This window comes from Myotis davidii, unplaced genomic scaffold (genome assembly GCF_000327345.1).
Source record: "Myotis davidii unplaced genomic scaffold, ASM32734v1 scaffold100, whole genome shotgun sequence".
In the NCBI taxonomy this organism is placed as follows: Eukaryota; Metazoa; Chordata; class Mammalia; order Chiroptera; family Vespertilionidae; genus Myotis; species Myotis davidii.
The window spans coordinates 751,248-762,576 of record NW_006292691.1 but is presented as its reverse complement, the minus strand read 5'-3'; the positions used below and the strand labels follow the sequence as shown (position 1 = coordinate 762,576).

Genomic DNA, 11,329 nt, shown 5'->3' with positions numbered 1-11,329 from the left:
GGGCAACGTGAGCCGCGACGTCGGAAGTCTGGAGGAGCGCCTAGGTTTGCACCAGGCAGCTCCGCCCCTCGCGTTCGGGGGTGGTCCTTCCAGAAGTCGCCCCGCCCACGCCCCACGGCCGCCCACGCCCATCGAGGCCCAGCCTGGCGCGTGGACTTGGCGGCCGCCCGCGGGCTGTGGGACGGAGAGGACCCGGGCTGCTGAGCAGCCATCCTGGCGCACCACGGAGAGGTGCTGCCGCCTCGCGCGGGGGACTGGAAGTCCTGGACAGTGCGGCCTCGTAGCCCAGACGCCCGTCACCGCCCTTCCCCAGGCATCCAGAGGATTTGTCCGCGGCCATCGAGGGCGGAGCGGAGCACGTGACGAGCTGGCGCTGCTGCTGGCGTGGAGGCTGGCGGTGAGGGGCTTCCACGTGGGTGGCGGAACCTCGGCGGGCGGCCCGCCTCCTGGTGTTGGGGCTTCCTTTTGGCGGCGGCCCCTGCGCCGTGGGGCGGGGCTTCCTCCTGGGAGTGAGTCTTCTCGTGGTGGGGCAGGCCCCCCTGTCGAGGTCCACCACCAGTGACCATTGCACGTACCCCAACTCTGCTGCACAGGGCCAATGCCACCCGCGCCTGCAAGCAGCCGGTGACCCCGAGCTGGTAGCAAAGCGCTGGGCCGCCGCCTCCCTCCACGGCCTCAAGGTTAGTGGGGAGAGCTGGTTAGATGGGCGGGTCACAGGAGGGACCAGTCAATGACTTTGTGAGATGAACCGATGGTCACATTCATGACATGGAGGGTCGTTGATAATGGCCACCCCCACCGACGTTGTTCTGACACTGGCGGGTCTGAATGCTGGCCTTTCACTTCCCCCAGCAGTCTTAGCTGTTGCAGCTCCTGAGGGGGCAGCCTTCATGTCCAATGAGGCAGTGTACCCCGTACCTGGCCTGCCAGCCCTGCAGTATACTCGAGGTACTCCCAGCTGTACCTGGGCCAGGTGTGGAAGCATGCCACAGCCCTGAGCCCAGCTGAGGGGACTGTTGGTAGGCTAGGAGGACATTCAGGACTCTGGTCAGGATGCAGTGTACAGAGCTGTTCCGCGGGACAGGGTGCCCTGGGCCCCAGACTCCCTGTGCACCTCCCAGCTAGTGCCTTAGGGTTGTGGAACTAGCACTATGGACCTGGGCTGTGGGGTAGAAGCTGCTCCCAACCTGCTCCCTGATCTCAGCCCTAGCCTAGCCACCCCTGAGGATACCAGGCCAGCCAGGAAGTATAGGACCCAGTCCAACTGAACTTGACTATGGCCTGCTCACCTGCTAGGTGACTGTAGGAGCTCAATAAATGCTTGCTGAACTCACTCCAGACCATGAGGTCCACAGCCCCTCTCCAGGGGCTCCCACTTCCCACATAGACATACCTCATACACCTGCAGAGGAGCAAGGGGGAATCCAGGCTGCCCACATGGAGGGAAGAGCCCTCATAGTCGGCTCAGTGAGTGGAGGGGAGGCCAGACCAGCCCCCAGAGCCCTATTACAGCTACCTGGTGTTGTGTAAAATATTTATTTATTCTCCAAAAAGGCTCAGACTGCAAGTCATGGAGGGAGACCAGGACAGGGTCTCCTCTGGGACCACCCTTGGGACCTCCACCACCCAGCCTGGCCCAGCAGTCCTAACACCCCCAGGCCTCGGAGGGGGGCCAGGGCTGGTGTAAGGCTTGGCTTGGACTCAGTAGGCCACAGGGGCCACCTGCCCTCACGGGAGAAGCAGTCTTAAGACCTACTTTCACAGAAGGTGGACATGCAGGCCACGCCCTGGCCCGTGTGGCCCCCAGGAGCTCCTCAGGGTGGTGGAGGAATATGGGCACCCAGCAGGTCATAGGCGAAGATGTTCCAGAAGATGGCGAAGAGCAGGAAGGTGCCGTAGGCAAGCAGCACCACCCACCAGCCGCACTGGTCCCGAAGGCGTTCCTCATAACTGCGCAGGATGGTCAGGCCCATGCTGACCCCCACCACCGCACCAGCCAAGTGCGCCATGAAGCTGGGCTGTGGGCCCGAGGCGGGCAGTGGCGGGGAGAAGCGCAGCCACACAGCCCGGCCCACCTCGGAGCTCACTGCAGAGGGAGTTGACACATGGGAGGCACCCCTGGCCCTGGGCTCAGTTCCCCGCCCGCCTCCGGCACCTTTCATCCCTACTTACTGCACACCAGGGCCAGCACCATTCTCAGCAGCTTGTAGGGACACCTCATCCCAGCCCAGTTCTGATGGGACATGAGACAGGCAGTGAGGCAAGCTTTGTGGGCCCCCCTCCCCCCAAGCCCACCCAGGTTGTTTGATTACCATGACGACATTGGCCAGGTGTGCAGAACACAGGGCGTAGACTCCGCCAGAGCCCCCCACCACAGGGGCCCGCATGTCAGTAATGGAGACAGTCAGGGAGCCTGTGTGAAGCAAGGGGAGGGCTGTGAGGATGAGGCGTTTCAGTGAGGTGGCCAGGGGCTAGGCGCCTGCCTCACCTGCCAGCACGCCAGCCAGGTAGAGCAGGCTGATGCGGAGCAGGCCATGCACCATTTCCAGGGGCACCCCAATCATCAGCTGTAGGAGTGCGTTGAACCCCAGCTGCTCCAGCCTGGTCACGTAGAGGCAAATGGGTTTGAGAGGTGTGATCAGCCATCAGGCTCCCAGCCCCAGCCTCTGAACTCAGGGGTACCAGAAGCGGGCCGGCACTCACCCAACGTGCATGAACATGTAGGTGAGGAAGCGCCAGGCCCGCGCCCGGTGCCCGGGGTGGTATACGAGAGGGCTCTTCATGTACTCAGGGTGGTAGGTCTGCAGCACCCACTTGTTGAGACGGGCCCCATAGCACAGGAACACGATGATCTAGGAGAGAAGGGCATTAGGACTGGGCCGGGCCAGGGAGGTGGGTGGCAGACAAGGGGTAGGCTCACCTGGGCCAGAGTGACCGAGGCCATAAACACAGGGGGTGGGCAGCTTCGGTGCCGGTAGAAGTACCAGTGGCGGTCCACCTCTCGGGGCAAGATCTCGTAGGCCACGTAGCGCACAAACCGCTTATAGACACCCAGGCCCGGCTCGTCTAGCAGCCCCTCCCGGGGCAGTGCCCGCTGTCCATTGGCGATGGCCCGCTTAAAGCTGCTTGAGCGCTTGCTGCTGATCTGGGGGAGGGGGCCTAAGCATGGGGCATCACACTACCCCCACGACCTCTGTGCCCACCTGGCCTGCCCAGCTCCTCACAGGGTTTGCAGCCACAGCGGGGAGGTAAGGAAAGGGGCTACCTGCCCACCCAACTTGCCAGGCACTATGCGGGCCACGGCCTGGGCCCCCACCCCTGTTGCCCACCCACTTGAGCACTGACCAGGTCCACCAGCTCCTGGTAGCAGACCTGGCCCCGCTCATTGCTCTGGGCCAGGGCCACCAGCATGTCCAGCTTGGCTGGATCCAGGGGTAGCTCATGGCTGTGCACCAAGCCAGTGAAGGTGTCTGCACCGATGAAGCCCGTGTTCTCAGGGTCCAGCTGCTGGGGTGGGGGGTGGAGGAGGTGATGCTGGCCAAGGCCTGAGGGTGGACCAGACCCACAGACCCAAGGGCTGCCCCAAGCCAGCTGGAAAAGGCAGTCTCCCAACACCCTTGGGCTAGATCCCTGTGCCCACGTGGTCTCAGGAGCTGCCAGGGAACCGGTTCCTGAGTCCCAAGCCTCTAGGGGTCTCCTCACCTCATTTTGGCTCTGTCCATCCTGGAAGGGTAGGGCTAAAGTCTGAGGACAGTCGCCCCCCCACCCCCTTGCCCTTTCTCAGGCGCCCTGGTCTGGCTCACCCTTTCCTGGGGTCTCAGGCAGTGGGCCAAGGTCGTGCATGAGAGGGTGTGGGGAATGGGCATGAGCGGGGTCCGGGCTGAGGCGCTGTGAGTTCCATTTCCCCAGCCCACCCCAACGGCAGGGGCGGTGCCGGCGCCCCTCTACCCCAACGCACCTGCTCCTGGATAAGCTGCAGCAGCGAGCTCCTGTCCATAGAGCCGGGCCGGGTCCGGGGTCGACGGCCGCGGCCGGGAGGGGCTGCTCTGCGGTGACGCGCTCCAGGATGGTGATGGCCCGACCAGCGCCCCAGCCTCCTCACCCGCTCACCACATGCAGGCTTCCCCAGCATCGCCCCCGCACCCTGGCAGAGCGCTCTACTACGAAGAGGGGACAGTCGTGGGAAACAGCCGCAGGCGGCAGCCAAGCCCCTGGCACATCCCTTCTCCCGAGACGGGGCCTCAGCGCCCACACCACCTCCTTGGGGAAGCCTCCCCGGACCACCCCGCTACCTGTGACTCCCCGGGCCGGGGCTCCCTGAAAGCGGCTGCCTGCCAGGGTGCTGGTCCATCTGCAGTCGGGCAGCAAAAGGCCCCGCAGATGGGTGCCAAGGCTGACGGGGCTATAGGTGACGGGCAGAGAGGAGGGGCGCCTGCATGCTCTTTGCAGACCAGCCCCAGCACACGTCTTCCACTGGAGCCCCTGCAGCCACATGCTGGATAGTGACGGTGGAGACAACCCCAGGAGGGCCCTGGGGAGCCCAGGCAGAGCCCGCGAGGGACAGGGAGGGCTGCAGCTGAGACAGGAAAGGCCCTATTTCCTGGATAGGCAGGTAGACCCCTCCAACACGGGGTTACAGACTAGGAATGTGTCACCACAGCAGCCCCTCAGAGCAGCACTCAGAACCCCCACGCCATGGAGCCATCAGTCCTAGCAGCTGGGCTTCAGGCTAGAGCTCAAGTGAGCACACCTCAGCAGCTGGGAGATTAGCAGGACGGTGGCAGTTCAAGAATCTTACCCTCTCCCCTGGCTGGTGTGGCTCAGTGGTTGAGTGTTGCCCTATGAACCAGGAGGTTCCAGTTTGATTCCTGGTCAGGGCACATGCCCAGGGTTGGGGGCGATCCCCAGTGTGGGGAGTGCAGGAGGTAGCCAATCAATGATTCTCTCATCAATCACTGATGTTTCTATCTCACTCCTCCTGCTCCCTTTCTTTCTGAGATCAATAAAAAAAAATATTTTTCTTAGTCTGATCCCAGACCCTTCTGGGTCAGGCCTGAGCAGGGTAGGTAACTCCCCACGCCTCCTAGGAACAGCACTGATGCTCTGGGAGAAACCTTGGTGTGGAAGCTCTGTCTTGCATGGAATGACTGATGGCAGGAGGGGCACCTGCGGGGGTGACCAGGGTCTTCCACCGAGTCCCACCATGGGCTGCCTCTGCTCCACGTCCCACAACTCTGGCCAAGTAAGCACCTGGGACAGGTGTTGAAACATAATCCCCTTAGGCTGGGGTCTCTTGCTGTTCCCCAATCAGTGAGTGACAGGTCCCTGGTCAGGATGTGAGAACAGGCAGCTCCCCCACACCAGCAGCCATCGTGCGCCCCGGTTCCACCTCAGAATCCCAGGTCCTCCCCACAGCTCAGGCAGGCTACCGGATGGACGCCGAGGTTGGGGAGGAGGCAGGCCACCTCAGGAAAGCAGGGACCTCAATGTGGAGGCTGCCAGGCTGCAGCTGAACCCCAACTGGACCTCATGTGGGCCTGTTTGCAACCTCAGGCCTGGAGGGCAGGTGTGGGGGGTCAGGAGTGAAGTTTCCAGTCCACAGAGACAAAGGACATGATTAAGAAAAGCCACCGTCAGAAAGTAGGGTCTAAGATGGAAAAGACACTGAAGTTTAATCAGCAAACCCAATCTCACATCTTCCACGAGTGCAGCCCTGGACCAGTCTCCCATTGATGGAGCGGGGAGCAGCACAATGACCCAGTCACTTCCTGCCCCCACCCCCTGCCTGTGGCCCAAAGCTCTGCCCTCTGACTCCCCTCAGACCCACTGGCTGCCTGGGACCAGGAATGGGTGGAACCCTGAGAATTCAGATCTAGGATCACTGGCTTCCTCACCTATACCCCCCAGTCTCTCCAACGTGATGCCCACACAGGTGGGTGATGCTGGGCAGGACACAGGCTGGCAGGACCTCGGGGCCCACCACTGGGGTTGGGCAGTGAGTAGGCTATGCTCAGAAGCCAAGTTTAGATAGAGGGCAGCTCCACCAAGTGGGTGGCCCAACACCAGCACCCTGGGACCCTGGGGTCGAGATCAGACTGCAGGGCACCAGGGCCTCATCGACTCTTCACCAGGACCCTGTAGAGTGAGAAGCTGAGGATGGCAGCAACAGCAGCCCCAAAAGCCCCCAGTGTCACCCGGAGCCAGAAGGAGGTGGTGTGCAGCTCCCCATGGACCAGGTACCTGTAGGAGAGAGGCTGGTTGGAGACACCCTCAGGGTGCTGTCCAGATGCTTGCTGCTGTGCCCCCCTCACCACCACCACCCCAATGTCCTGGAAAGTCACGGAGCTGCTACCTGTCAGTGTCTAACACAGCAGAACTCCCAGACCACAGGGCAGCTGGTGAGACAGGCCCCAGAGGGCCTCTCAGGACATCAGCACCTGACTAAGGCCCACCCTGCAGTCCTGACTGACTCCAATCTGACACCACAGCTGTGCCACTCTCCTGGCGACAGGGACCACCAGTACCCTGGGACAGGGCAGGCCTCCCACCACAGAGGCTGTGGCGCTGGTACCCACGGGAAGGTGGCCATGGTGGCAAGCCGGGTGAAGACAGCTGTGCCTGGCTCTCCTGGGCCAGCGCAGGAGAACGGGACAGGGGCCGGCAGCCGGTGCCTGCGGCAGAACTCAGCTGGAGACAGCCCAGGCAGAGGAACACCTTCCGGCAGGTCGGCCTTGGAGGAGACGAAGAGGCAGGGGGTCTGCCCATCCATGTAATGGCGCTGCGGGGAAAGGGCCGCGTGATGCACAGTCCCGGAGCAGGCAGGTGAGGGTGCTGGGGGATGACCGCTCAGCCATGCTGCCCACAGGAGCTGGGGTAGCTGGAGGCTTGCCTTGTAGATGCTGGTGCAGAGTGCAAAGGACTGGGGGTCACTGCCATCGAACATCAAACAGGCGACATCACAGGCAGCATCAGACGCAGTGGACAGCAGGCTGTCTGCATCCACCTCGCAGAGCTGGACAGAGGGCGGCCTCAGGGAGCTCAATTCCCCAGGCCACATTGGGACAGCACCGCCCAGCATGCACCTGGGATCTATTGCCGGGACCCCCCTCCCCAACACTCACTATCAGGTACTTCTCCTGCCCGTTGACCTGCACCGTGTTTATGGCATAGATGGCAGGTGTCTTGTGGCGCTCCGTGGTGTCCGGATGCTGAGGAGGGAGGTACCTGAAGCTCGCTGGCCCCGATGCTTCCCAAAGCCCCTAACCCCGCCCCGCAAGGCCCTAGATGGGAGCGAGGTCCCCTCACCCAGCACACAGTGATACTCACCCCTAGGCCACGGCCAAGGAAAGCCTGCAGGAAGGCGGACTTGCCCACGCCACGCGCCCCCACCACCTTGCACAGAAGGACATTCCTGTGCGTTTGTCCCTTCTCCTGGTCCAGCCTCTTGTCACGGGTGACTGTGAGAGGATGGAAAGGACAAACAAGAGTAAGTGGCTGCCAGGGAGGAGCTGGCCAGACCCCTGTGAGGGTGGGCGCCCACCTGTGATGGCATGGGTCTGGGAGTCCTGCTTGCAGAGGGTGGGGTAGCCCAGGTAGCCAAGGTGCTCCAGACAGCGCCGGACATCCAGGTAAGTCACCAGACTGGGCATAAGGGGGCAGGGGGAGCGTCAGCATCATGACAAGGCAGCGCTGTTTGCTAAGTGGGGCAGGTGGGAGCTGCACTTACGTCCACTGGCAGAGGTACCCGTGCAGGGGCAGCCGACCTGCTTCGGTTCGGACTTCTTGCAGGAACTGAGGGCCCCAAGGGGGTGCTGGGGACACACTGAATAGGTCCTGCAGCTCCGCCAGCGAGAGGGCTCCATCATGGTCCTGCAGGCAGAGGGGCTGTGGTGACGCTGGCTGGGGGCCAGGATAGGAAACCAAGACAGGCAGCACAGCAGGGTGACAGTGCCCTCACCTGGTCATGCTTTTCAAACACCCTCTGCACAAACTGGTAGCCAAAGTGGTTGAGCTCTGTGCTGCAGCCAGGGGGCACATGAAGCCTGTGGGGTTGCCATCCGTTTCCACCAGGCTCAGAGGGTGCAGTCCGACCCTCCCTGCGAGTCTGACTGAACCCCAGAGTTCCTCCAACTCTCTCCCTTGACTGAGCACAGCAGAGACGCAGGCAGAGGTGTGGCCGGGGCCAGGGGTCACCTGCTCGGCATTGAGTCCCAATCTGCCTGCCCACAGCACGGTGCCTCCTACACAGGCCATCCTCTGCCCGAGCCAGGGCTCCAACCCCACCCCCACCCGGCACCATCTAACACAGAGCCCATCCCCCACTCACAGAGGGAAGAGGTAGTCGGTGGACAGCTCGAGTGTGTCGCCGTAGCCGAAGCGCCGCAGGATGGTCCACGTGGTCTCATGGCGGCCACGCTGGATGAAGAGTGTGTTCAGGAAGAGGAAGCCTGTTCAGGAAGCAGAGGAGGTGACACTGGGTATCACCTGAGCCTCTCCCCACACCAGGAGGATACAGGGCGCCAGGGCTCACCGTCCAGGGTCAGCCGGTCATCCCGCACCCCGCCTGCCACGTTCTTGCGCACCACCATCTTGACATCCTCCAGGGCTTGTGGGGCCAGGGGATGCCCAAAACAGCATTTCTGCCTCCAAGAGAACGTTGCTGTTAGTAAGCCAGCTGTCCCCCTGACAGCTGGGCCTGGCCATTAATGGCATGGAGCCCGGCTGCGGCCAGAAAAGGGTGGGCACTACCAGGAGGCGGATGGGGCCCCACCTGGAAAGCGTTGAGCTCCTCATCACTGAGCGCCTGGTCCAGGTCCTGGTCTGAGAGCCTGAAGATGCGTGTGAGGGCCTGGGCGCACGCGGGCTTCAGCTGTGGGGACAGCCAGCTCAGCATGTTCCCCCAATCCCACCTGCTGGCCACCCCCGCCCACGCCAGCTGCTCACCTGCTTGGTCTCAGGGTCATAGAGAGGAGCTGTGGGGTGCAGCACGGCCTTCTGTGCGTAGTAGAACAGCTCCGAGATGTTCCTCAGGTTCCGGGCCGAGCACTGGGAACCACGGGACAGACTCAGAGGTGCCCGAGGCTGGGAGGCTCGGAGATGCAGGCACAGGGGCTCAGCAGCCCCCGTCCCGAGGAAGTCCTCAATAAGAAAGCCTGCCTGTCCTAAGGTCCCAGGCCACCAGCACATGAGTGCTTGCTGCAGGGCCCTGGCCCTTCTCTTCTCCACCCCCTGCCTGGCCCTACTGTGCGTGCCTGCTTACCTCCACACAGGTCTCGATCTCAGGGAACTGACTCATGATGGGCAGCACGGCCTCCATGGAGCTCCCTGGCCGCAAGTCCGACTTGTTGCCCACCAGGATGATGGGGACCCTGGAGAGAGGCCCACGGTCATCAGGGATGAGGGAGCTGGAGGAGACCGACCAGCCCCTTGGGCATTGCCCATTACCTGGGCCCCTTCTCTGTCCCTCCATTCACCAGTGGGATCCATTTGGTTCGGATCTGAAAGGCAAGACCTGGCATGAGGTGAGGGAGCCGCCCAGCCCACACCTCTCAGATGGAACTTAAACCGAACCCAAGAGAGATGGGGGGAAGTTGAGGGCCAAAGTCACGGTCACTGGGAACAAGCGGAGAATGTACCTGACAGGTGTGACCTTATCTGATCCTAGCAGTTTCCCAACACCCCCAAGGGACCTGGGGTCAGCAGCTAGGGATAGCCCCTCTGCAGGCCTAAGTGGTTTAGACTCATGGCTGTTCATGCTTTCTGCAGGGAGACGGGGTCACAGGGAGCTCCCTGGGGAAGTTGTGGGGGCTTGTGGCCAAGAAGCTCCCTGAAGCACCCATTAGAGATGGGGTTGGCCACGGGTGTGAGTCACCCCAGCGCCTGCATCAGCTGGGCATCCCTCTGGGGTCCGAGCAGAGAACAGAACAATGACCAAGCTGGGTGCCAGCAGCAGGGACGCAGGACGAACACTTGCTCACCTTCTCAATGGTGGCCTCCTCGGACACGTCGTACACCACACACACCACATTGGCCTGCGGGGGAGGGCACGTGGCACAGCATTACCAGAGGCTTCCTGTCCACGCCACCCCGGCACTCAGGCAGGACACGGCGTGGCTCAGAGACCCAGGAAGCCACCCTTCACTGGCGCTCCTCAGCCAGTGCCCCTTGGCGGTGTCACTGGGGTGGTCGTCTGCTGTGCAAACCTCAGACCGCCCTTCCCTGCGCACTTCCAGGTCCCAGCACTGCGACTCTGGTCAGCGAGGCCCCCGAAGGGCTCAGGGCAGACACAGCCACCCCAGAAACTTGGTACCCAGATCTGGCCCCAGTCCGTCACTCCGTGTCACTTTGGGCAGAAAAGATGCTGAGAACAGCACCCCTAGGACACAGCGACTGCTGCAGAGGGACAGGGCAAGGCCGCAGCTTCCTCCCGGGCGGCTTCCTCCCGGGAACTTGGCCCAGACACATGTCCTCCCGATAACGGGGGGAACAGAGGGCTGTGCAGCCTGCGGCCCTGGTCCCGGCGCCACGGCTCAAAGGCCCAGAGTAGTGGGTTGCGCTACAGGGGCGGGGGCGGGTGGCCGGGGCACAGAGCTGTTGAAGGGGTCATTTTGAAAGATAATGAGATCTGTCCCCCAGTGTCCACTGGAAGAATGATGGGTGGAGGGAGCCATGGGCTGGCCAGCCATGTGGGTAGGAGGAGGAAGGGATGGTCCCTTTTCTCCCCAACTCCCCGCAGGGTGCATCACAGTAACCCCAACAACTTAGTACTGGACTGAGAGGTCATGGGAGAATTAGCGAGGCGGAAGCAGCTGAGCACCTTAATCCAATCCCTCAGAGAAGCCGATCAGAACTAGGCAGCAGCCCCCCCGCCACCCCCGCCCCTGCAGCCTGAGCTCTGAACCCATCCTCTGCCCGCGACCCGCGACCCCCGCCCCCAGGAGTGGGCGGCCCTCCCTGAGCCTCAGAACACACTGCACCTTGTTAATCTCGTCCTGCAGCTCCTCCACCGTCTGCTCAGCTTCTGGAGGGAAGAAGAGACGGCACTGCACACTTCCTGCCCGGAATGCGGCTCCTGGGCAGGACGTGGGGGTGGGGGGTAGCTCTACCTGAGGAATCCACGATGTGCGTGGGCACCTTCTCGGGGGTGACGTCCGCGGGGATGGTGATCTCTTCCGCCCGGGGAGGCACCTGAAGCAAACGGGCCGTGAGGGCGGCCCGGGGCGGAGGGAGGGCCGCCCTGGGGCCTCAGTCCCTTCCTCTGCGCGACCACCACCATCCTCACCTCTTCAGGGAACTCCTCGCCCACCAGCGACAAGATCAGAGACGTCTT

The 11,329-nt window shown here is 62.7% G+C and overlaps 2 protein-coding genes across 9 annotated transcripts; both read right to left on the bottom strand.

Annotated features, from left to right (window-relative positions):
* Positions 1-1,520: 1,520 nt before the first annotated feature.
* Positions 1,521-4,058, bottom strand: RHBDL1 (rhomboid, veinlet-like 1 (Drosophila)). Of its 4 annotated transcripts, none has more exons than XM_006766171.2 (8): positions 3,959-4,058; positions 3,346-3,507; positions 2,921-3,145; positions 2,704-2,852; positions 2,489-2,601; positions 2,313-2,413; positions 2,173-2,233; positions 1,521-2,086 (listed from the first exon to the last, which is right to left on the bottom strand). In XM_006766171.2, the coding sequence occupies exons 1-8, from the start codon at positions 3,995-3,997 to the stop codon at positions 1,815-1,817; spliced, it is 1,122 nt and encodes a 373-aa protein (XP_006766234.1). In that variant the 5' UTR covers positions 3,998-4,058; the 3' UTR covers positions 1,521-1,814. The 4 variants fall into 4 exon arrangements, with proteins under 4 accessions (XP_006766234.1, XP_015421072.1, XP_006766236.1 ...); XM_015565586.1 differs by having other exon boundaries at positions 3,346-3,504; XM_006766173.2 differs by lacking the exon at positions 2,921-3,145.
* Positions 4,059-5,641: 1,583 nt separating this feature from the next.
* On the bottom strand, positions 5,642-11,323 carry RHOT2 (ras homolog family member T2). Of its 5 annotated transcripts, none has more exons than XM_006766168.2 (18): positions 11,282-11,323; positions 11,106-11,187; positions 10,977-11,020; positions 9,978-10,031; positions 9,445-9,497; positions 9,260-9,368; positions 8,944-9,045; positions 8,771-8,869; positions 8,531-8,639; positions 8,327-8,447; positions 7,958-8,042; positions 7,727-7,869; positions 7,541-7,641; positions 7,327-7,457; positions 7,122-7,208; positions 6,890-7,012; positions 6,572-6,778; positions 5,642-6,240 (listed from the first exon to the last, which is right to left on the bottom strand). In XM_006766168.2, the coding sequence occupies exons 6-18, from the start codon at positions 9,314-9,316 to the stop codon at positions 6,091-6,093; spliced, it is 1,515 nt and encodes a 504-aa protein (XP_006766231.1). In that variant the 5' UTR covers positions 9,317-9,368; positions 9,445-9,497; positions 9,978-10,031; positions 10,977-11,020; positions 11,106-11,187; positions 11,282-11,323; the 3' UTR covers positions 5,642-6,090. The 5 variants fall into 5 exon arrangements, with proteins under 5 accessions (XP_006766231.1, XP_006766233.1, XP_006766232.1 ...); XM_006766170.2 differs by having other exon boundaries at positions 6,576-6,778; XM_006766169.2 differs by having other exon boundaries at positions 10,977-11,017.
* Positions 11,324-11,329: the final 6 nt, after the last annotated feature.

Bases quoted from the DNA above. Each gene is read 5' to 3' on its own strand.
- RHBDL1 (XM_006766171.2), bottom strand. From the start codon at position 3,997: ATGGACAGGAGCTCGCTGCTGCAGCTTATCCAGGAGCAG. The intron at 3,508-3,958 runs GTGCGTTGGGGT...CCCCCACCCCAG, and splicing joins TGCAGCTTATCCAGGAGCAG to CAGCTGGACCCTGAGAACAC. The intron at 2,853-2,920 runs GTGAGCCTACCC...CTTCTCTCCTAG, and splicing joins CCTCGGTCACTCTGGCCCAG to ATCATCGTGTTCCTGTGCTA.
- RHOT2 (XM_006766168.2), bottom strand. From the start codon at position 9,316: ATGGAGGCCGTGCTGCCCATCATGAGTCAGTTCCCTGAGATCGAGACC. The intron at 8,870-8,943 runs GTGAGCAGCTGG...CTGTCCCCACAG, and splicing joins ATGACCCTGAGACCAAGCAG to CTGAAGCCCGCGTGCGCCCA. The intron at 6,779-6,889 runs GCAAGCCTCCAG...CTTTCCCCGCAG, and splicing joins TCTGCACCAGCATCTACAAG to CGCCATTACATGGATGGGCA.